The sequence below is a fragment of the Electrophorus electricus genome, chromosome 4 (assembly GCF_013358815.1).
Source record: "Electrophorus electricus isolate fEleEle1 chromosome 4, fEleEle1.pri, whole genome shotgun sequence".
NCBI classification, from domain to species: Eukaryota; Metazoa; Chordata; class Actinopteri; order Gymnotiformes; family Gymnotidae; genus Electrophorus; species Electrophorus electricus.
The window spans coordinates 23,170,991-23,194,315 of NC_049538.1; the positions used below are offsets into that span (position 1 = coordinate 23,170,991).

A 23,325-nucleotide genomic window follows, 5' to 3' on the forward strand; every position below is an offset into this window, starting at 1 on the left:
TGTTAATTGATGTTTCTGATTAGTAGGTGGAAACTGCTGAGAACAAATGGTACAATCTACTCTGTACGTGAATCAGCTTAATCATTATATGAACGGACGTCAATATGCGCCATTGTTGTGGCTTTTATTTCTGAAGGACCTTATTAAATGTAAATGCATACAGGCTGATGCAACATCCCTTTTGCTTTTCCCTTTGCATCTGTAACCCCCCCCCCCAACACCGTTTACTAAAGCATCATACATATGCTGACTATTCGTTTCTTCACTGTTTGCCCAACAATCCTCCACATCTGAAATATTCATCTAGATTTGAATTTCTTAGTTTGTTATACTTGTTTAAAGACATCCAGTCTCTTTAAACTTATTCTAAGAATTTCATAATTTAAATGTACTGATCTACTTTATTTTAAAATATTTGCTAAAATAGTTGTTCTCGTTATTCCTGCATAGTCCTACCAACTATTTACTGTTGTTAAGTCTTTTATGGAGAAATCAGTGTGGTAGGACTTTACATGGATCGGAGACGTATAAAGTTTCTTGCAGTAACAAATTAATGTTAGTTTCTTATAATTCAGTCCCTTGTCTGTCCGCGTAATGCAAATCTGGACATTCTTTTTTTTTTTGTGCCCTACAAAATATTCGCTACCATCAGGTGGCGCAAAGGACTACATGTGACGAATTTTTAAAGAATTAACTGATTTATTTATTTACATCACAAACGAGCGGCCCCGAAAGGACACCAAAGCATCATCTAAGGTGCCCCGGAGACAAATGCATTTTTAATGGGTTACACGATTTCTATTTTGGTATGGGAAAAGAGAGACTTGTCAGCTGGGACTGGTAGCGTAATGAGTTTTTACTGATTAAAGAGACGGACCACGGTCCAGCTGTCTGCTGATGAACTGTGCGAATCAGACGGATTCTGGCTTTACAGCGCTCTCTCTGTTAAAATGGAGTTTGCAGAGAGGAGACGGAGCAGGAAATCGCAGAGCTTTAAACTGATAAATGATCAAGGTAAGACGTTTTAGTAGGTAGACCAGGCAGACTCACACTCCCCGTCGCGGTATTCTGGTCAGCAAAAAGCAGCGCCACAAACAATAGGGCAGGGAGAGAATGGCCAGCGCAACGTCAAGACTCAGGAATGCACCTGTACTGCATGTCCAATGCCCCCATTGTCATGCCCCAAAGAACATGAGCGCATTTCTCAAGTGTTAACGTCTGGTCCGTTCTCTCTTGGTCATATTGCTTGTTGCTATGCTCTTTATAGTCGAAGCCAATTTAGCTATAAGAAATCGACATTTTAAAATATATTAAAAATCAAGGAACACATGTTTTATCTTTATTACATAGTGAAAATATTCTGTGGAGGACCACATCATGGTTTAGCTTCACCGTAATGATCAGACTATCTACAGGTGGTATGGTGTGCGGGAACAAGAGGCAGAGAGCGTGGGATCACTGGCCCGCACCCGCAAAATCCTTTGCGTCACGCAGGCAGGGATCTAGAGCGCGCAAGGGGCAAATTACGTCACGAATAGGATTAGTTTCTGTAAAATGTTATATGCTTGTTTTTATGACGTTGTTCACACTTTTCTAATAAAGTAAACTTTCAGTTTTAACTGTTTGAAAACGTAGACCAAACTAAAAATCGTCATTTATCCACTCCTGGCTACATGGATCAAAATCTTTAAAAATATAATAAATAAATAAATAAATAAACAAACAAACATTTTTTTCCCCATAGATTATGGTCATGAATTTGATAGTGCAGACCATAATGATACAGACAGCGAACCCCTGGATGCCTCTGAGAGTGAAGGTATTGTACGTGATGCTAGGTCCATTTTTTTTTTTTTTTTTTTCAGGCAAAAATATTCTGTAGTGATAACCCTGACTCTCTCAGTCTGGCTAGGTGAGGAAGGCATGGAAATTAAGAGACAAATCACAGGCATGATGCGGCTGTTGAGTGACAAGGCAGGACGGGTGTACCAACGGGCAACAAGAGAAGGGGATGCCCTTAAGCAGGAACCCCAGGAAGAGGTTCTCGGCTGGCCTGTGTCTCAGAACCAAGCTCCTGGAGAGCCCCAGAACCCCTGGAGCCCAACTCCACCAGTGTCCCAATATGACACTCGCTCTAAAACCCAGAAGATGCTTAACAACTCCAAAAGCAGAGGTGGGTTGCAGAAGGTACTGGAATATATTGGACTGGATTCATCCAGAGTAATCAAGTTAACTCTCAAGTTAAAATATAGTTGAGGCTGTATAGACACCTGAAAATTTTAGATAACAATCATATTCGCACAGTCAAGTGCGGAAGCCACTTACCAGTGTCTTCACACCACAACACTGAAGTATGACGTCATCAGAATGATGACGACATGCAGCTGTTCTGTTTCAGACTTGGTCCTGCCCCCAGTGCCTGCCACCGTGACAACTGGCTCCACCTGCTGCATGTGCAACTGCAAGAGCACTCTGCAGGCCATTCTGCTGGAGTTGCGCACAATGAGGAAACTGATGCAGACTCAGCGAGGTATAACGCACACAACCCGACCCCTCCCACTCCCCTATACACACCCAGAAGCTATGACATCATGCTTACTTACATATACATATTACCTAAATGAATGCAATGCATGTTATGTTATACTCAGGCTCCCAGGAGAAACATTGCTCTGTGAGCAGCACCTGCTCCTCCTATTCCTCTGCTCCCAGGAAGAGATCTCATAAGAGGAGGGCAGTTCATAAAGTGACAGCTTTAACTCCACCCTCTGCAAGGACTGCCACACCCCCATACCCTCCCCTTATTTCTGAACGTGTTGATGAGACATCCCCTCAAGAAATGCAGTCTAGAGAGAGGCCTGAACATTCCCTTTCGGTCACCCACTTATGTGCCACGACGCCATCATCTCTTTACACTCTAAATAGAGGTCAAAACTCCACTGAGGTATTGAAGTTTGTGTGTTTGAATTTCTGCTTTTTAAAACTTTTTCCTTATGTATTTGTACACACAGGGTAGATTTATGTATAATTATTGAAGCGTTTCCACAATATGCATTGACGTCCTCACCATGTGTCACTCTCAGCCAGAGGTGCAGTTAGCTGAGGTTTATGTGATGTGTGTGAATTTTGATGTGTTGTTTATGCATGTGTATGTCTGTATCTGTGTATTAATAAAGTATATTAATATACCAGCCGTCTGTCTCTCCCAGCCGGAGGTGCGGTTAGCGGAGGATTATGACGTGTTCATCCCGAAGGCACAGTTGGATTCCATCCTAGTGAACTACACACGCTCAGGCAGTCTTCTCTTCAGGAAGCTGGTGTGTGCCTTCTTCGATGACACCACACTGGCCAACTCCCTGCCAAATGGCAAGAGAAAGAGAGGCCTGAATGACCACCGCAAAGGGCTGGACCAGAACATAGTGGGAGCCATCAAAGGTGGGTGGGCATCAGCATACAGGGCAACTCACAACACAACAGTGCCTAGGAATAAAGGCGATCTATAAAGAACAGGAGTAGAAGAATAAAATTTAGTCAGTCCTGACTCTGGTATAAGATGAACATTTAAGTGTATCAGAAATATGCATATATATATATATAGCTAAGGGGGGGCCCTAAGTTAAAGTGTTTGATAACAGTGAAAGTGAATGTTGTCCTGCACTGCTCCCCTCAGTGCTGTGGTTGGATCATTCTAGAATGGAGGGAATTGCCAGTTTTGTGGTGATACTCTCCTTAATTACCAACCCTTGAAGTCTAGGTTGGTCACAATGACCTGTCCAGACATCTTGATTAGTTATTTTAGTCTAGGCTGCTGGCATCACTCCCCCACCAAGCATGTTTCTGCACAAAAGATATTGCTGGATACGAGCAGAACATACATAGAATTCAGCTGCGTACAATGAAATACCTGAGCATTCTCAAAAGGAGAAACTGTACTGTTCTATACTATTGCCTCAGTGTTGCATGTCCATGCTAGGCTTCAGGTGAACCCCACAGGTAACTGTAGATCTCTGTGTCTACCACCTCTCACAGGATAGATACAGGACTTGGCAGGGTTTTCAGTTTCTAAAGTCCACTACCATCTCTCTTAACCTTGACCACACTGAGCTGTAGATTATCCCTCCCACACCACTCAACAAAGCTGTCAATCACAACAATCATTGATGCACCCAACAGTCATCATTATTTAATTGTACATCTCTGAGTTGTACTTGAAGTAAGAAAAAAAACCATTGTTTTACAGTTTGATGGTTTCATACAAATTTCACAGCTGTTTCTGTTTGAGTCTAGTGTTCACAGAGAAGTACTGCACGGCAAACAGAATTGAGAAGCTTCCTGGTCCACGAGACTGGGTTCAGATCCTTCAAGACCAGATCAAACTGGCTCGACGACGCTTAAAAAGAGGTTGTGCACCCATGTAGTTGTTTTTTCCTACTGTGATCTCTCTAGCTGATCAAATGGCAAGGTGATGGTTAAAATGTACATCATTGCTGACCTGTGCTTGGTTGTGTGTGATCGTGCAGCAGAGACAACTACGGATTGTGATGAGATATACAACAGGATACATACAGATAAAACAGGTACAGAAGCACACCAACCGTGTCCCTCTACCCCAAAGAGATCTCCTCAGTGTAGGCTCATTACATTACTCCTTGTATAACTTCCATGTGCCTAAAACACAAAAATATAGTTTGTCTAATCATATAAATGATTTGAGGTTATACAATTATAAAATAATTTTACAACCTTTTTCCTGAGAGGCAACAGTGATTGTGATATATTTTATTTCCTGTTACAGGTATGGATTGCATACAAGCAGAAAGTCAGGTTGCTATGGAAAATACTTAAGATGGCTTAGTTTTTTGCAAAAAAAAAAAGAAAAAAAGATGCTCTTCAGATGAAGTCCTGTTTTCCATGGAGTTAATAGGTTTGGACTGCACACAGTAAGATTTAAAGTAATTTTAACTGGCCCAAGGTCAGTTTTGGCTACACGCAAGGGCAGATCAGTCAGAATAAAATGGTGGCATTTTGCTGATAAGCAAGGACAAGATGACATGATCAATGCGGACTAAATGAGCTTGCACATTTAACAACAGAAACCTCCTAACTCTGATACACTGTTAAAAAGAATATTTTTTATGTTTCATTACAGACGCTTCCTGTGCATTTGGGTGGTTTTAAACTTGTGTGAATGACATAGATTGATGTAGACGTGATAGCTAAATATATAAAGTAATGTGTTTGTACTTCCTTAACCTCATTCAAGTGCTTCACAAGACCAAGTGGAGCTCTGTTGAGAAAACAGGACTGTGTGCCTTTATCTCATGCCATACTAAGAGGACCCTCTCCAACAATATTCAAAAAGGACCTTCTTTCCAAAGTTTTATTTTAAACACACACACATTATATAAAAACAAAAAAGTATTTGTTACCCCCCCTTTGCTTTGTAAACAATGTATCAGTACTGTAACCCTATGAGCTGATTAACACATGCTAAATTTCCTATTGTAAGAGGATGTCTGTGTAATGTGCACAACTGAGTGAAGTTCCATGTCATAGTAACATGAATTTTACCTCACTGTCTTAAAATTATTGACTCATTGTTAAACTGTAGGTACAGATTGTCTATGTTAATTGTTAAAACTGTCAGGGAAAACCAGCCTCTCCCCACCCACCTCTACAAATGTGGTGTACTGTACCCCATACATCTGGGTGTTTGTCGTTGGTCCTTAATTTGTGCTTAAAATGAATAAAACATAGGTCTACTGAGTACTGGTAAAACGGATCCAATATGTTTTAAGTGTCTATAGTAAGCAACAGTAATGGTATTTTGGATAGAACTGCATGACCAAAGCATTTGTCACATTTTCACACAGTGTGCTAGATCAACAAAGATCTTAAGTGCAAATTTCTCCAAGAAGAAGGTTATCTGAAATATTTTGATATGTGGATAGATTATTAGCAATTCTCCAAACCGTTTCAAAAGATTGCCATGCGACATTAACGCTAAACATGTTAGTGGGGTAAACAAACCAGCTTTCGGTATGATTTGATGTGGCCTACAAAGTATCAGTCCTATAAACACTTAAATGACTTTAAATTGAAATCAAGTTTTAGTTAAAACACAATGAAAAAACAAACAAACAAAGTAATATAACTAGGTATAACTACTACTACTATTACCTATGCCCATAATTAGGCTACTGTAATGAACAGTTAGTGATGCGCTTAATTAAAGGTACAAACGATTGTTGACTTTCTATTGCCATACCTCGGGTGCTTTAAAGGGGAGGTAATCGCGCCAAAGCGCCAAAGGAGGACCCTTTGTGATCTACACTATTTACTGGAAAGTCTACAACAGCATGACCGTGTCCGTAATTAGTTGATTAGAAAAGGAATGCTTTGTTCTTTTGTACTAACCTTTTTGCACGTATCACGAGCGCTGTTTTATTCGCGACGAACGACGCTATGCAAAATATTTTATTTCTTATCAGGCACTTTGTGAGGGCACTCGATTTCCTTGCTTTGGACGGTGGGAAACTGCCTTTTCTTGTATCAGGAGGCGCCGCTAAAGCGAAACCGGTAAGGAGTAACTGAATTGCACAATTAAAGGGGAAATGTAATACGAATATAACTGTGCCACAGTGGTATAAGTGTTGAGAGCTACTTTACCAATTTCTTTATAAGTCGTAATACGTCGAGTCAGCGCAAAATGCACAAAATGTTTTATATTTCATGTTATTTTGAGTGTTGTTTCATACCTCTCATGGCGTGGGTGCCTAAAGGGTTAATTTTTTCCGCCGCCGACATTTTATAAACAGTTCAACCGGCCTGCACAACAAATAAAAGTGTTTCATTCTTAGCAGCGAGGTTTAGATTTCGCAACACATGTTTTGTAACCTGGTGCATGTCTAACCTTGCAAACGTTTGTATGAAAAAAGGGAGACGAATCGGTTATTCTGCAGTCGTGCAAACGTTAGCAAGATAGCCTAGCAAGCCAGTCTAATCAGCTTGCATGAGCGCCAGTAAGAAGTGGTTTAGCCTGATGGCTCCGTGCACTGGCAGCGTGCAAGCACTGGTGCACGGTGAGTTTTAAGTTGGGAAAACGTATGTAGATCGCCGACGCTTCCCACTCTTTTTGGTTAATCTCAACTCACTTTTACATAATCACATGTCCAGAATTGCATAATGCTCGTAGTAATGGGCATTTCTAAACAGTGTTAAAAACTTTTGAGATCCGTTTCGTGGATCAGTCAGTGACACTCACAATCCTAGCTAGGCAGTTAGCTGTACTGCTAGGTTATGGAAGGCCCTAACCACAACGGGATTGCTATCAGTCGGGCACTTTCGCTGTTCCCGAATAAGCTTCCGCTACAGTGAAAGTGAAATGCCGTGTATGCACATTGCGACACTTCGCGTTCGCTGTCAGCCTTGTTGAAGTTAACAGCTAGCTAATAGTAATCTTTGGGCAAGTAACGTTAAACACTTGCTGTACATCGCAATGTGCCGCTCGAAACAAGTTCGCCGTTTTAAAGGGGAGGATGCTTTCTCTATGCATATGCACCTGAGATCATTAGCACTCATATATATATATATATATATATATATATATATATATATATATATATATATATATATATATAAATATAAAATTGCACACATACAGATGTGTATTTATTTCATTATTCTTACTATTGCGTTATAGTAATTATATTATTGTGCAATTTTCTGCCATGTATTTAAAATCCCAACGCCATCTCTTGCTCTTTCAGGCTACCTGCTGTTCACTGAAGAGGTGTGTTGAGTGGTGCTGGCTCCAGTAATATCTAAGTCATGTCAGTGCGGGAGGCTTTTAATCCAGAGAGTTATGAGCTGGATAAAAACTTCAGGCTGACACGCTTCACAGAGCTCAAGGGCACTGGCTGCAAAGTGCCTCAGGATGTGCTTCAGAAACTTCTGGAGTCTTTGCAGGAGAATCATTATCAGGAAGATGAGCAGTTCCTTGGAGCAGTTATGCCCAGACTGGGTTTGTAATGTATAGCTACACACTACTCATTCATAGTCGCAGCATGCTGTCTGAAATCACAGGATGAATACGTGTTTGCACTACAGACTAGTCTTATTTGAAGTTGGTTATGTCAAAATACACATAGATAAAGTGTGGTATTTATGTAAGGTGTGGGTGTGTTTGTGTGTTTGTTTGGCAGGCATTGGCATGGACACCTGTGTAATTCCCCTGAGACATGGGGGACTTTCATTAGTGCAGACAACAGACTACATTTACCCTATAGTAGATGACCCATATATGATGGTAAATGTGATTGAAAAACTATACATAGTGTCATATCTCACTGATAAAATGTTATTTAGGCAGTGTTGTATTAATTGAATTGAGGTGGATATGGCTTCACCCTGATAATTTGTCAGAATTTACCAGTTAAATAATATACTTTTCTGCTATTGCCATTACATTGATTTCCTGTTTTCATGTAACCTGACTTACTTGCACTATTAGCCTACTGATCAATTAACAAAATACAAATGATTCTTTAATGATTAATTAATGTCATTCCCTCTCTAGGGCAGAATCGCATGTGCCAACGTCTTGAGTGACCTATATGCTATGGGAGTGACTGAGTGTGATAATATGTTGATGCTGTTGGGTGTTAGTAACAAACTCTCAGAAAAGGTGAGGCATGAAAGAGATTGAGACACTCCTGTGAATGTGTGAGAATAAAGATCCTCTGCCTACAGTAAATTCAGACAAGCTTTAACACATACCGTGAAATGTACCTGGCATAAATGACCTGTGTGTGTGTGCTTCATTGATTGTAGGAGCGAGACAAGGTAATGCCGCTGATTATCCAGGGTTTTAAGGATGCATCTGAAGAAGCTGGAACCTCAGTGACTGGTGGTCAGACTGTGCTTAACCCATGGATAGTCCTTGGGGGTGTGGCTACAACTGTGTGCCAACCAAATGAGTTCATTATGTGAGTCCTCTACCTTTCTCTCTCTAACTAATTTGTCTTTCTCATCATGTAATGTTTTGCTATCAATACATCTGTTTTTAATCATTTGTTTTTATATTTCCTTTGTGTGCTAAAGGCCAGATAACGCAGTTCCAGGTGATGTCCTGGTTCTTACCAAACCTCTGGGCACTCAGGTGGCTGTAGCAGTGCACCAGTGGCTGGACATTGTGAGTCTTTTCCCCTTATAGTGATTAGGGCCATGATACGATATAAGACAATACTGCATCACAAGTAATTACATTCATAATCAGCATCAAAGTTTAATTTTCTTCATGTAAAAATCTGTTTTTTACTTGGTATCTTTTGATGGCCTTCAGATAATGGCTTCAGTACACCATACTATTCATAAATACAGGAAAAAGAAATACAGATTAAAATTTGAGTGGTGTTTTTTTTTTTTTTTTTTTTCTGTTTCCTTTCAGCCAGAGAAATGGAACAAGATTAAGTTAGTAGTAACCCAGGAGGATGTGGAGCTAGCTTATCAAGAGGCCATGCTAAACATGGCCAGACTCAACAGAACAGGTTAGTATAGGCCCCTCACAAATACTAATGTAGGCACATGATCCACACACTGCACGTGTGTGTGTGTGTGTGTGTGTACGTACACACACACACACACACACACATTGCTAATCCTTCTCGTGTTGTCACTCTGTCCCTAGCGGCGGGTCTGATGCACACATTTAATGCACACGCTGCCACTGACATCACGGGTTTCGGGATCTTGGGGCATGCTCAGAACCTCGCCCGGCAGCAGCGAAGTGAGGTCTCTTTCGTCATTCACAACCTGCCTGTCCTCGCCAAGATGGCTGCTGTGAGCAAAGCCTGTGGAAACATGTTCGGCCTCATGCACGGCACCTGCCCAGAGACCTCAGGTGAGGGATGACAAGTGACCTGGTGTCTTGTTCTGCCTGTTGAGCTGCTTGTGTTCCCTTTTTAAGGGTGCAGGGCTGGGCTATTTTAAATACTGTTTGTAGAAACACAGAGATACCTTCAAATGTTCTTGTGATTGTAGAAGCATTAATCTGTGCTGTCACACTCTGATTTCTGTCATTCTTTGGCACCCCCTGCAGGAGGCTTGCTCATCTGTCTTCCACGGGAGCAAGCTGCACGATTTTGCGCTGAGATCAAGTCCCCTAAATACGGCGAGGGCCACCAGGCATGGATCATCGGCATCGTGGAGAAGGGCAACCGCACGGCTCGCATCATTGACAAGCCACGCATCATCGAGGTTGCCCCGCAGGTGGCTACGCAGAACGTCAACACCACACCAGGAACGACGTCCTAAACCAGACCCCACGACCCCAGTTCCTGACCTGAACAGTTAGCTTACTCTAGCACCACCACAGAGTAGATGCACACAAACCACCTGCCCACCACTGCCTTATGGCACATACTACATGGACATGCTTAAGACAAAAAGGAAAACAATAAAACAATGGGCAGAAAATGATAGAAAACTCCATGGCTTTTTGTGTAGATAGTTTCTTGTTAAAAGCAGCTACAGAAGCACCTATTTGTAAGGCGGCTTCTGCAGTGAATGAAGAGTATGATGTTGGTCTCATACTGCTGATTCGATGTTGAATCTTTCCTGCTCTTCTTCAATGTGAGTTGTGCTCTCACACCTGCCCACTTGCACCTATATACATACCCCATGACATAAGAATCGCCAGTGTTTTCATACATTGTAGCGATATATTCTGATCAGTGTGCAAATTCTAGCAGTAGTTTGGACTGTAACCAATGCCTTGAACAGTAGCTAAAGATGAACTGATGAAGAGAATGAGTATATAGGGTTTTTTCTTTACTTTTGTATTATACTCCCTTGAACTAATCAAATAAAGTGTCCCTTGTTTTGAATGGTCTGAATGAATGAAAAGTAATTCTGTAAGACTAGTCAAGCCCAAGGTTCTTTAAAGTGTTACATCTTTAAAGTGTACCATGTCTACCTTAAATGGCAGTGTGTTGACCTTTTGTCAGAGAATGTAAACAGCAGAGATGCAGTTTATATATTGTATGATATTCACTGTTTAATATAGATGTCATTAGATTCTTCTGTGATAGAGTTAAGTTTTTATATTCTCTATAAAGACCCTATGATATATATTTTTTTCTCTCTGTCTCTCTATCTAATGGTGACATATGCATTTATGGCCCTGAATAAATCTAATCTTTTTTTAATTTCTTGGAAAAGACGTGTTTTTGTTTGGTCGCTGAAAGGATCCATAGTAGTGTTTGCCTGCCAAGAGCTGAGGAGAGATATCCTACAAACAGCTGCCTTATCTCACTTCCCCTTGACAACTAACATTTTTGAGTGCTCTTCTAAGATTTAAGGAAATGGTACTTAGTCATTATATATATAAATAAAAGCAGGTGTGACTTTAAATGAAAATGGAGGTCTAGTTGAACAATGTCTCACCCTTTGACAAAAAGGTTACTTGATACAGTGCAGGATTAAATGATTTTAAGTGCTCTATAGAAAAAATAAATAGATAAATAATTTAATGGAATAAGTTTCAATACACTATCTTGACACCTGTCCAATTTGCAGACATTAAATAGTCATGCTTATATAACTGATATTTAGTACAATTCTAGTGTACAAATGCTACTATACCAGTATATTATATTATTTACAGAAAAAGGCATCTAATTGGATGAAAGCGTACTGCCTTTGATATTTTCATCAAAATAATCTATCTTATTTGCTTGAATGAACAGAATTTTTTTTTTTAAATAGTTTAAATAGATTATTTTTAAAATGTCTATAACAACTGTGCAGTTTGTTTAGACAGATTCTCTTTTTCATGCTCAGTTATGATATGGGAATGGAACATTCTGGAGCATCTGTGTCTGTGAGTGAGTGTCTTGTGATGCCAGTGTCAGTTACAGGGTTACAGGGTAAGTTACTTAGCCAGTGTGAGTTACAGGGCCTTCTCCTTCAGGCTGAACAGTTCTCTAATGTCCAGCATGGCCTGCCTGATGTTCTGGCCAAAGCGATGGGAGTCCTGGAGACAGAGAGAGTCATCTTGGCCCATTAGCACAAATTTGCTCAGCTATCGATATTAGGCTCCAGTGGTTCTTTTCTCTTACCGTTTTCCAGGCACGAATACTTGCTGGAGACGTGGAATGTGATGAGATTCTCCCCAACAATAATATAAGAAACACCATAGCCATCATCTGCAACCTGCAAGCACCCATTTAGAACAAAATGAGGATTCTAAATAAGAACAAGCCATTCCAAATTCATAACAAACATGTAAGACATAGTTCAGGACTGAAAATTAATGACTACAAAACAGCAATGTTTAACATGGTGATCACAAACAAGAATGCTAGAGTACTGATGGCCTGTTTCGTACTAGCAGTGTGCAGGGTTATGGGCAGGGTTATGAGTAGGGTTATGAGCAGGGTTATGGGCAGGGTTATGAGCAGGGTTATGGGCAGGGTTATGAGCAGGGTTATGAGCAGGATTATGAGCAGGGTTATGGGCAGGGTTATGAGCAGGGTTATGGGCAGGGTTATGAGCAGGGTTATGGGCAGGGTTATGAGTAGGGTTATGAGCAGGGTTATGGGCAGGGTTATGAGCAGGGTTATGAGCAGGGTTATGGGCAGGGTTATGAGCAGGGTTATGAGCAGGATTATGAGCAGGGTTATGGGCAGGGTTATGAGTAGGGTTATGAGCAGGGTTATGGGCAGGGTTATGAGCAGGGTTATGGGCAGGGTTATGAGCAGGGTTATGAGTAGGGTTATGGGCAGGGTTATGGGCAGGGTTATGACCAGGGTTATGGGCAGGGTTATGAGCAGGGTTATGAGTAGGGTTATGAGCAGGGTTATGAGCAGGGTTATGGCAGGGTTATGAGCAGGGGTTAGGGCAGGGTTATGAGCAGGGTTATGGGCAGGGTTATGAGCAGGGTTATGAGCAGGATTATGAGCAGGGTTATGGGCAGGGTTATGAGCAGGGTTATGAGCAGGGTTATGAGCAGGGTTATGGGCAGGGTTATGAGCAGGGTTATGAGCAGGGTTATGGGCAGGGTTATGGGCAGGATTATGAGCAGGGTTATGAGCAGGGTTATGAGCAGGGTTATGGGCAGGGTTATGGGCAGGGTTATGAGCAGGGTTATGGGCAGGGTTATGAGCAGGGTTATGGGCAGGGTTCGTGCATCCTCACCGGGCCAAAGCCTCCTCCTGCTCCCACATATTTGGGGAATTTCTGAATGTCAACCAGGTTGAGCTGCTGCTGTGGGGTCTGACTGGTGGAGAGACGCCAGGGCTCCGAAAGAACCTGGAGGGCAAATTATTGTTTAGCCTTCAGCTATTTCAGTTTGATGTCTAAACACAGCGAGATGTGTCAATTATGCCTATGTCATTTTTGCCCTGTATACTTGATTGAGGAAGGGGGATTCTATGTCCAGGAGTTTAGAGACAATGTAGAGGCAGAAGAGATGGCGGTCGATGCCAGCGCCAGTCATGGCCAGACGGTACATGTTCTGGTGTTTCTCCGCTGCCTTCCGGAATAGTGCCAGCCGCTGCTCGCTCTGTGCACAGAACAGCACAAAGCAGATTGCTAGTGTAGATGTCAGTGCCATAAATGGCTTTCTGGAGCAGGGCAAAATGCAGTAAGCCTTCCAGCCCGCAGTCCTGCTGTTACCGTGTAGGCCGTGTCCTCCATGGCTTGGACGAAGGCTGTAGACTCAATGGTGCAGGAGCGTACTGTCTCTGTCCGCCCCTCCCGGAACATGCGGGTCATTGAGGCTTCATATGTCAGGCAAAACTCACCTTTGTCCTAATCCAAATACATAAACAGCAACAAAGCAGTGAATACTAATACAGAGGTCTTCAGTAATGTATGCGTGTGTGTGTGTGTGTGTGTGTGTGTGTGTGTGTGTGTGTGTGTGTGTGTGTGTGTGTGTGTGCGTATGTGTGTGTGTGCATTTTTGGCATACCCTGTAGTGAGCAAGCTGTAGTGCTAACTGAATAAAAGCATCAGGGCTTGTTCTGCACTTCTTGATCAGCCCTTTCCCAAATTCCTCAAACACACAGCCATGGAAGTCCACATCATCAGCCAGATCTTTTGCTATCAGGTAGGAATGCTCGATAACCTCCTGGCACTAGGAGAATGAGAGAATAATGCAGCAAACTAAAGCAAGTCCTGCTGAAGCACTTTTGTCCTCCCCTTCTCTTTTAGTACACGTCTGCTACTGTGCCGCAAAGTCATACCGCTTTTGGAATGTCCCACTGCAGCCTGCTGGGCGGAGCCAGGCCTTTGTTGATGTCACCTTTACAATGTCCCTCCTCAGTGTAACCCAAGCGGAAGTAATCTGTAGCTAAAATGTCCTGAGCATAGAACAGTTTGTTTGTTTATTTGTTTGTTTGCTTTTAAATCAGCTGTTAGCAACAGGTGATATTTTGATTTTTGTGATATATGATTTTCGCAGCCATGCTGTCATCATTACCTCCCACATATGTCCAATGATGGGGGCATCAGCCCAAGAATGCTCAGCATTCACCCCTATTTTACCGTTCTTGTAGACAACCAGAGTGAAGGATTTATCAAACCACCTGAGAACAGAGTGAAGCAACAAGGGACTTTGCATACCTCATTTACACAGTATGAAAGATGCGCAGTGTTGCATGCAAATACCTCTGACTGCATGCACTGTAGGTAGCCTGTTAAACAATACAATAATTCTGCTCCTAATAACTCTGCTTCTATGGCAAGAAAGCAAAGCAGCACACCACTGCTTACCTGTCGAAACACTTTCCGTGCAGAAGAGACTTGGCATAGAGGTCCATAGACTCTGCCCTGTCAGGGTCATATCCATGAGCCTCATCATCCAGGGTGAGGAAAAAGGCAGCTGTTTCTATGGCATCTAGAGATGTCTTGTTCACTCCCTCACTGAAGTACTTTTGCCGTGCTTTAGCCCAGGGAACTCTAACAGTGTGTGACACAGGTATGTTCTATGATTATAAACTTTATTCTTAACCTATCAAGTGTAAAGAAACAATCAGTTTTGTAAGCGATTTTACAGTCAAAAAGCATTTTGTTTGTTGGAACGATCTATAAGGAACAGGAATTTATGGTTAGACAACAGAAAGGTATACTAAGGAGACTTTTCCTAAAACATAAAGGAATATTCCAAAGGAATTTAGCACAAAATGAAGCAGAGAAGCAAGCTAAAGCCTCACACTAGTCTATATCTTACTTTTCTGTAGTGCACAGGGCAACACTGGTAATTTTCTATGACCCTTGTCAGAACAGGTTCAATCATATGACTAGCATCAAGCTATTTCTATCCAAATTTCCAGGTAAAGTAGTAGTGCACTATAAATGAGAATGAATATGTGAGTACAGAGTGGGTGTGTGGGTAGTGCACATGCTTGTGCACTGTGGACACCTGTTTCCAGCTGTGAGCGAGGCTAGTTTGAGTTCTCCAGGTTGGGGCTCTGAGGTATCGCTGAGAATGCACTGGAACTGCTGCTCCAGCTCTGAAGGCAAGAGGTGCCGTCCCCCGTAGTACAGCCACAGCTTGAAGAAACGCCCTCGGTGGTACACAACCAAGTGCTTCCTATTCCTCATGTGCTGGACACAGTCTGAAGACAAAAAAAAGGTATTCAGCATCTGTAGTTTGCCAAGACAGAAGTATTTCAGAAAAGACCAGAAGAGATTACGTGAATGATTTAAGAAAATGTGCCCAGACACTTCCATATCCTCACTTTCTAAAATGCTTCACCTGCGCATCACATTATCAGAAACTTGTGTGTTCAGTATTTATTTAATAAATAAATTAATAAATACTGTAAAATTTTACCAGTTATGACTGATAATGTGAATGAAACGGCTGATGTAGTACTGATTGTTTAATTCTGTTAGTTGTCTCTAGTAAGCAATTCTGCATGACGTTCCCATATGTAAAAAGTATCAAAATCATATATGCTCATGACAGGAAGGCTCCTTTCACATAAATAACAAATACATAAGCACTTTTACAGAAGGACCTCTGCCCAAAATATCCATTTTTTAAATTTTTTTTATTGCTGCCTATTATATTTTTATTATATTTTTGTTAGGGTTGCCTATTATAATTATTGTGCTTGGATCCTGTTGTTTGCCTGTTTTAAATGCCAGTAAAGCACATAAACAGAGCTCCTGATTGCAGGATCAGAGTTCACTCTTTACCTCTTGGATGTAGTGGTGGCACTACGTCTAATCTTTACCTGTTTCAATGCCAGGAATTCGTGCGGTGTTGAACATTCTCTCATACTGAGAAGAGCACATGGGCACAACCCCCAGAGCTCTCATCTATGGGGGCAACAGAGAGTCGGGTAAACACAGACGTGCACACTGCACTGGGGCAAGTATTAGCTGTGGCTCTGTGGGCGTTTGTGAGTACCGGGATGTGTTCTCCTCGCTCTAGCTTACGACGGTACTGCAGGAGGGCGTGGACAACGTTACCTGCCCGTGCTGCCTGTCTGTGGGTGGGGATCATGTACAGCAGATCCTGAGAGACGCAGAAGTGAGCCGTTAGCTGATGTAGCTCATTGCTTGTTATACCTGATGACCAAGTGCAAGTGATGAATTACGGGTTTACTGCCCTTGTCCTAACCATAGTGTAGAAGTTGCTGTTGACCATGATGGGGCTCCGCCCCCTCAGGTAGATGTACTCCTCCCACCAGTCACTCACCTTCCCATAGACACAGTCAAAGTTAATAATTTGTATTTCTACCCACACTCATTTGACTTTTTAAAAGTATTTTAAGAAGAATGAACATTTACATTTACTTACATAGTTACTGGCCCACCAGGATTTCAGCCAAAGATATTTTTGCAACCTGGGGGCTTGGTCCTTTTTGAACTCATTGGCTACAATTTCCATATTTTTATATTGGTCATAATCCAGTAGGGGGCGCACTGACTCAAGATACTGAGGAAGAAAGTGTGAGACAGACTGAGATATGTGGCCTTGCTTGTAACACCTTTACAAAATGTACTAACTATAGGAATGTTGTTTCCTGTGCCTGACTCCGACATAAGAAGGCTCTCACCCTGCAGATGGTGTCATCAATGCTTGGCACAGGCAATCTAGGTAAAGAGGCCTGGAAACTGTAGAGCAAAGGCCGACGACCTGAAAACATCTTCACCAGACTCTAAAACAGAAAACATGCTCACACTCGGCTCTGCAAAACCTGACTTCAACCAATGAAGGCCAGAGCAAAATCTGCCTTCACCTAATGAAAATAAAGACTATTTTCCCTCACTAGACTTATTATGCCTGACTATTTCGGTGCACTACCATCCAGAGCCTGGTGGAGGAGCTCATTTTGCCATGGGGCTCGAAGATCCAGCCATGGTAGGAGAGCAGAACTTTAAGAGTGAAGCGCAGCAGCAGAATCAGGGACCACCACAGGCCTGTGGCAAACAGGATAGCACTCAGCACCGTCTGAGACTGAGAAGTGAGGTAATCGCTACAAACAACAACAAAACAATGTTAGTAAACAATTAGAACTAAGGTTTTGAAGGGCAGTTTGAAATATCTTGAATGTAAAGTTTGTGTAGACTCAGATATGCAGCCATCATGGATCCTTATAAATCTTCTTACAAATATGAAGGATGTAGGTCTAGTATTGCTTCTAATCATATCAGAAATCCCAGATAAGCATCTATACATAATATTCTAAACTTAAAAGGGCAATCCAATGTGGCCCCAATTGTATTAGACTATTGAAAATTAACATATGAGGATTAATCATAATACCATAAAAAATATCTACTGAATTTTCTACAACATTCAAACAAGGCATTTGGTGCAAAGTTTCCACCTCAACTTATAAAATCATAAAATGTTCTACATTTAACAATCTACTGTCAACAGCAAAAACAATATTAAAAGCTGTCACTGGTTTGATTTTATTAGCAATAAATAGGTAAATAAGACACAAAATCTATAAGATTTAAGCATTGAGAATACGTGGAAATTTATACTACACTTACAAATCGGTAATTATTAATGTAAAAGGTTTACTTCTATGTTTGTGATACTAATTTACAAACCTCACAGGTAACATTTTCCTGATGCTGTCAATCATACCCAGGGACGGGTCTAGCCTTGCATAAATGGAGCTCATTATCGCAATAACCACAAACAACCAGCTGGAGGGACTAGCGGGATAGACTCCTGTTAGGATGCCATTCTGCTCAAACACAAGAATTAAAACGATTAACACGATTAACAACAAGAATTCCGTTACACCAATAATATTCCAGATTACTGTGACCGGTTACTCACTTTAAATTGAATGGCGCGTTTTCTCCATGATGTTACTCCGGATAGGTATATATGTTTGAGCACCTCACGGCTTAGATGAAAGTTGATACCGTCCGGTGTGACGGTGAACTGGAAGCCCACCGCCTGGTGCGCCTCTGCCATTGCAGACGCTGAAAGAGCGGCGTGCCAAAGGAATGAACGCTAGATAGAAAAGACGTGTTAGGTTACACCACAGTGCGCACAATCATGAAAAAAATGTAAAATACCATGACGGTATTTTAGAGAAAACCACATTTTGTTACCGATCGTTTTGTGTTAAGCCCACCATAAGTTACGTGCGAGTGCAACAATTCTGCGTTAAAATGAGCGTTTTTCGCACGGACCACTCTTTGGACCTGACAAAGGTTTACCCCTCAAAGGTTAAGAGAGGTAATGTTGTCATCACAGTTCACGTTTGTGAATACTGAATTTCTTTTTCCATGTCATGTGACTGGAGGGACACCAACTAGGGCAAAGTTGAACAGTCCGAAATAGCGAAGTAGACTACCATAGTGGCACGCGCTGTAGGTGGACCTGCAGCGCGCACGTGAAAATAGTTGCTGAAATAAATAAATCGATACAAAATAATGTAACCTAGCACAGGAGCTATGACACTAGATATAAACTAATTATTAAGTGTTAATAGAAATTATCACGACACAGCAGACTATGCCATGTGGTAAAACAATCGGGCGTTATTTTCCAGTTGCAGGTGGGAACATATTATTAACCATATCATTTTTAGAAACAGTTACAGCCCACCATATGCTAGTACGTATACTAGCAGTATTGACAAAATATACATATAACCAGTAAGGATGGTCATGTTGTTATCAAAGTCATCAAATATATTAACATATACAGAAGAAAAAGCATTCTTAAAATATCTGAATCTGTGTGGAACTTACTGAACGATCGGTTTAAACTTTATAGGTAAGCCAACCTTTTCTTAAAGTAGCTTGACGATTTGCAGGTGTAGTGAAATAGAGAAAGTAATCTGGTCCAGGCTTCACTCAGGAACTCCCTGTGGAGAAGGTAGCTGTGGACCTCAGTGTGACTCTGGTGTCCTTCAAACGACTCTGCTCAAGTGTCCTATGGAAGAAAATTGTCTCAGGCCCAACCTTAACACTCTCTTACTCTTTTCTTCTAGATACTGTGACTAGCTACTCTAGCTTTCTTCGCTTCTGTTTTGTTCACTTTTTTCTTGCTTTACAACCCCCTCTGTGTGTGTGTATGTGTGTCTATGTGTGGGGGGTGGGGGGTGTATATTTGTAACTGGACACCTCTTTGGCTCCGGATACACAAGCGGTACAAATCTTTAAAATATTGCTTCAAATAGCACAATGCAACTAATATTGCTGATCACAGGAAGGTGAGCTTGTAGGAGTCTGGGTGCATGTAAGGAAGATTTTCTATGTTTCTTCGGCTATGCGGAATTAGGCTTGTAAGGAAGCCTGTATGTAATGTGGCTATGTAATAGAACCATTGTCATTATGATGCTCATGGTTGTTTTTGCCAAATGACTCGAAAGTGAAGTTTGTAAAATGCAGTTTCACATGGACAATGAATTAAAAAAAAGTATTTAATTAACAGTTTTAATTGTTATATAATCATTTACTAATTTCTGCAACTCTAATCATCAACAAAGAGTAGTGAACAGATGAGACTGTGCTAATAATACATTTTGCTTTCAGCAGATGTTCTCAGAGCAGTCACATTCAGAAATATTTACCAAATTACATCCTTGCTGTGCGCACCTATGTCCTGGCCTTGTGCATGCTTCAGAAAATGAGGTGGAAAAAGCTCTCATAGCAGGTGGGGACAGGGAGAGAGGGGAGGGGACAGAGAGTCAGAGAATGGAGGTTTTAACCGAAAAATTGAGCCCTGCTGACTTCCAGACATGTAAACATCATCGTTGAGCACTGTGCCTTGACCTATCAGATTGGTCTTCTGCATGCTTCTGATCTGACCCCACTGCAGAGTGTCCACACAGAAGGATGTTGCTACAGTTTCAACATTGTTCCCACCAATCACGGACCAACCTGTCAGTGGCACCGAGGAAGTGGAGGCTGGGGATATCAGCATCAATGCGAGTGAGGGTGGGGAGTAACTCGCTCCAGCAGTCTGAGAAAGAGTGTCAGAAAGAGAGAGAGAGAGAGAGAGAGAGAGAGAGAGAGAGAGAGAGAGAGAGAGAGAGAGAGCGAGAAGAAGAAGAAGAAGAAGAAGAAGAAGAAGAAGAAGAAGTCTTTATGAGGAAAGATACTGCTTGAATGCTGTTTATGAACTGCATGCAAACTTATCTTCACACCTGGGGGTTATACATATTCTAAAACTAAACAGAAAAAATGGGTTATACTTTTTTTTTTTCCCACAACCACAACTTCACAATAAAATCCATCTTTGAATAAACCATAACAATTTTCACATAAAATACAATCATCACATATCCAATAAAACATATTCAAAAAATGGGTTATACATAACCAAAGTGCTCAGAAAATTTGTAGAGAGTAAATCTGCTACACACCTTGTGTGGTGTCATAACGTAACACAAGTTTTTCCCCAGTCTTCTGGATGTTCCCCAGGACATAGAGGCAGGTCCCTAGGCTGGTTGTAAGAGGGGAGTCATGGGAGAGGGAAAGGGTGAATTGGAGGTCTGAGAGAGGAAGGGAGGAGACAAAGGTCCAGGAGTCCTCCCATGGGTTGTACTTCTCCACTGCCATATACATGCCTGTGCTGGAGTCCGGGGTAACCAGTGAGTCCAGGTACCAGCCCCCCACAGCATAGATACACCCCCCACACACTGCCGTACTGAAGTGGCGCCGGTGCTAAGGGAAGCCAAGCATAGACACCACACTCCTCTCAGTGAGTAATTGTGAAGCTTGTAGTTATCTAAAAATTATGAAAAGATCAAAAATGTGGTTACTTTTAAAGTTTATATTTGTGTGCAGCTTTCAAAGAGTTTATACAGATGACTGAGAAACCCTTTACTATGATAAAATTCACATGGTTATAATATAAGTCCTTACCTTGATGAGAGGGGCAATTGATACCCATTTATTTGTTAAGGGATTGTAACGGAAGGAGGCCATCTTGAATTCATATCCTCTTTTCACACGGTAACTGTACCCCCCTATTAAGTAGAGGTAGTTAAACAGAACTGCTGTGGTGAAGCACCACTTATCTGCACTGAAGGGCAGACCTGTAATACATGTCCATTTTCCATCATCCTCATCCAGTCTAAAAAGCTTCCTTGCAGCTTCTGTTTCCTGCTTGTTCAGGTTCTCTTTCCTCAGGCAGCAGAGCTGTGGTGTGCCCTGTGACCGGATGTGGAGGACATGCTGCTGCAGACAGAGGTCCAAGTTCCTGCTCAGGTGAGGGAGCTCCAAAAGATGTGTGCTCAGGAAGGCAAGCACGGTCTCCTGCAGCTCAACACTGCACAGCTCTTCGGCCAGCTGTAGGTAAGCCAGGTATGTGTGCTCTGTGAGGGCCTCAGAGACAGCTGCCAGCAGGTGACCGGTGAAGCCTGGGATCAGCAGATACATGCTCACACGCAAGTGCTCCTCTAGGAGGTTCTCTGGAACTGAAAAGTTCTGTAGGAAGCAGAACTGCAAGAGGCTGTGGAACACTCTGGAGGGCACGTGTGCCAGATTCACTAGATGATCTGCTGTTTCTTTCATGCTGGAATGAGACAGAGCCCTGAAGTATTCACTACATTCAGCCAGCCTCTCCAGATCAGCCTGTCATGAGAAGAAATATGAAATACATGAACACTAACTAGAGCAACATCTTTTTGATGTATGTGTCTAATTTACAATACAAGTTCTTAATTTTACAGAAAAAGGATGTAAATTTGAAGTAGTCCAAAAATGCTAAACTCTAATACTAGTGGGGCCAAAGTCCTACTAATCCTGTTAATTAACTGATGAAAGAAGGAAATTACCAAACTATGCCAAACTCTTCTCCCCCAGGATGGGAGAAGAACACACATAATGTAAGGGAATTGAATAAAGATAAAATGTAGATAAATATTTGGTAAAGACTGCATGCAAAAATAGCAATATTTAGATATGTATACGATGTGTATTGATGCGGAAAAGTGATATTGTAAATTTGTGCGTTTGTGAAGAGACTCACATAGAACATGTGTGTGCTGGTCTGCACGGCAACCATTGGTCCATTGCCATGGTAATGATAAGTCCTGGATTCCAGATCCATTTTCCACATCTCTGATTGACTGCCATTAGACTCACTTCTCACTGTGTTAGCATTAGAGTGACCCCACACTCCAAGCTTGCTCAGTCTCCTTTTAACCCTTGTTAATGCATCCTTGAACCCTAAACTGTACTGAATAAGGCAAAAGCCATGCTCTACCCATGAGCTCAGATACAGAAACAGTGCTGAGATTGACTGCCAGATACTATCCATACTTCCAGAGTAGGGTTTAATGTTTTTTTCCCTTTTCAGGAGTGGATATTTTCTTCTGGTTCAAACAATGAACAAAAAGGATGGTAAGTGAAAAAAAAAAAAGGGATTTTCTAACCTAATTAGTCACGGTAAGATATGCTTGTCTGTCACACCAACTCAAAGTCAATAAACCCTAAGCCTTGCTATTGCTCTGAACCCACAAGCACAGATCACCTTACTCTGTTTCCGGGTAGTAGATCAGTCCAGTCCCTGGTCTTTTTCAAAGCAGGCCTGTTGATTTTGAAGGCTTCTCTCCATGTAGCAGAGGCAGCTGACTCTGGAGTTGGTCTGCTGTGAAGCTTAAGCAGGCAGAGCAGAGCTATTTTAGTTTGTCCAGAGCCCCACAGCACTGGACTGAAACAGGATGCAACACAGCCATGCTGAATCACCACAATCAAGTCTGTAATGTTCGGAAAGATCATACTGATTGTATTTGCAGACAACTTTTATGCTGATGTAAATTTGATTTCATTCTAATGAGCTGTTTGGTTTAGAGCTCTTGTAGGAATGTAATAATCATACCTTCC

The 23,325-nt window shown here is 41.8% G+C and overlaps 4 protein-coding genes across 11 annotated transcripts; 2 read left to right on the plus strand and 2 right to left on the minus strand.

Moving 5' to 3' along the window:
* The first annotated feature begins 734 nt into the window (after positions 1-734).
* On the plus strand, positions 735-5,700 carry bend7 (BEN domain containing 7). 3 transcript variants are annotated; one of them, XM_035524916.1, is made up of 9 exons: positions 735-1,014; positions 1,745-1,819; positions 1,904-2,173; positions 2,399-2,530; positions 2,652-2,944; positions 3,210-3,435; positions 4,288-4,401; positions 4,521-4,577; positions 5,264-5,700. In XM_035524916.1, exons 1-9 carry the CDS (start codon positions 951-953, stop codon positions 5,473-5,475), a joined length of 1,443 nt encoding a protein of 480 aa, XP_035380809.1. In that variant the 5' UTR covers positions 735-950; the 3' UTR covers positions 5,476-5,700. The 3 variants fall into 3 exon arrangements, with proteins under 3 accessions (XP_035380809.1, XP_026870914.2, XP_035380810.1); XM_027015113.2 differs by having other exon boundaries at positions 4,796-5,351; XM_035524917.1 differs by lacking the exon at positions 735-1,014 and having other exon boundaries at positions 1,755-1,824.
* Positions 5,701-6,333: 633 nt separating this feature from the next.
* sephs1 (selenophosphate synthetase 1) lies at positions 6,334-11,207 on the plus strand. Of its 3 annotated transcripts, none has more exons than XM_027015115.2 (9): positions 6,334-6,579; positions 7,770-8,023; positions 8,205-8,308; positions 8,579-8,686; positions 8,833-8,987; positions 9,103-9,193; positions 9,449-9,548; positions 9,689-9,901; positions 10,100-11,207. In XM_027015115.2, the coding sequence occupies exons 2-9, from the start codon at positions 7,831-7,833 to the stop codon at positions 10,312-10,314; spliced, it is 1,179 nt and encodes a 392-aa protein (XP_026870916.1). In that variant the 5' UTR covers positions 6,334-6,579; positions 7,770-7,830; the 3' UTR covers positions 10,315-11,207. The 3 variants fall into 3 exon arrangements, with proteins under 3 accessions (XP_026870916.1, XP_035380811.1, XP_026870917.1); XM_035524918.1 differs by lacking the exon at positions 6,334-6,579 and adding an exon at positions 6,818-7,104; XM_027015116.2 differs by lacking the exon at positions 6,334-6,579 and adding an exon at positions 6,818-7,082.
* A 304-nt stretch (positions 11,208-11,511) lies between these two features.
* On the minus strand, positions 11,512-19,574 carry cpt1b (carnitine palmitoyltransferase 1B (muscle)). 4 transcript variants are annotated; one of them, XM_035524915.1, is made up of 19 exons: positions 19,275-19,574; positions 18,314-18,493; positions 18,079-18,218; positions 17,321-17,492; positions 17,073-17,174; positions 16,814-16,951; positions 16,634-16,711; positions 16,421-16,528; positions 16,245-16,329; positions 15,425-15,620; positions 14,776-14,961; positions 14,483-14,588; positions 14,247-14,363; positions 13,973-14,137; positions 13,678-13,812; positions 13,412-13,564; positions 13,198-13,311; positions 12,120-12,213; positions 11,512-12,054 (listed from the first exon to the last, which is right to left on the minus strand). In XM_035524915.1, the coding sequence occupies exons 2-19, from the start codon at positions 18,452-18,454 to the stop codon at positions 11,951-11,953; spliced, it is 2,334 nt and encodes a 777-aa protein (XP_035380808.1). In that variant the 5' UTR covers positions 18,455-18,493; positions 19,275-19,574; the 3' UTR covers positions 11,512-11,950. The 4 variants fall into 4 exon arrangements, with proteins under 4 accessions (XP_035380808.1, XP_026870911.2, XP_026870912.2 ...); XM_027015110.2 differs by having other exon boundaries at positions 11,512-12,034; positions 19,275-19,573; XM_027015111.2 differs by having other exon boundaries at positions 11,512-12,034; positions 19,240-19,573.
* Positions 19,344-23,074, minus strand: LOC113580513 (kelch-like protein 28). The gene is given in 7 exon segments (XM_027015118.2): positions 19,344-19,423; positions 20,064-20,196; positions 20,198-20,365; positions 20,367-20,455; positions 20,859-21,159; positions 21,361-22,071; positions 22,469-23,074. Coding segments are annotated over 6 exon segments (1,644 nt in total). The 5' UTR covers positions 22,760-23,074; the 3' UTR covers positions 19,344-19,423; positions 20,064-20,112.
* Between the last annotated feature and the right edge of the window lie 251 nt (positions 23,075-23,325).

Coding starts and splice junctions, on each gene's coding strand:
- sephs1 (XM_027015115.2), top strand. CDS start 7,831: ATGTCAGTGCGGGAGGCTTTTAATCCAGAGAGTTATGAGCTGGATAAA. Junction 8,309..8,578: donor TAGATGACCCATATATGATG/GTAAATGTGATT, acceptor TTCCCTCTCTAG/GGCAGAATCGCATGTGCCAA. Junction 9,194..9,448: donor TGCACCAGTGGCTGGACATT/GTGAGTCTTTTC, acceptor GTTTCCTTTCAG/CCAGAGAAATGGAACAAGAT.
- bend7 (XM_035524916.1), top strand. CDS start 951: ATGGAGTTTGCAGAGAGGAGACGGAGCAGGAAATCGCAGAGCTTTAAA. Junction 1,015..1,744: donor TAAACTGATAAATGATCAAG/GTAAGACGTTTT, acceptor TTTTCCCCATAG/ATTATGGTCATGAATTTGAT. Junction 2,531..2,651: donor ACTGATGCAGACTCAGCGAG/GTATAACGCACA, acceptor TGTTATACTCAG/GCTCCCAGGAGAAACATTGC.
- cpt1b (XM_035524915.1), bottom strand. CDS start 18,454: ATGGCAGAGGCGCACCAGGCGGTGGGCTTCCAGTTCACCGTCACACCG. Junction 16,952..17,072: donor TTGATGACACCATCTGCAGG/GTGAGAGCCTTC, acceptor TTTCTTCCTCAG/TATCTTGAGTCAGTGCGCCC. Junction 12,214..13,197: donor CAGGAGGAGGCTTTGGCCCG/GTGAGGATGCAC, acceptor GGGTGCTTGCAG/GTTGCAGATGATGGCTATGG.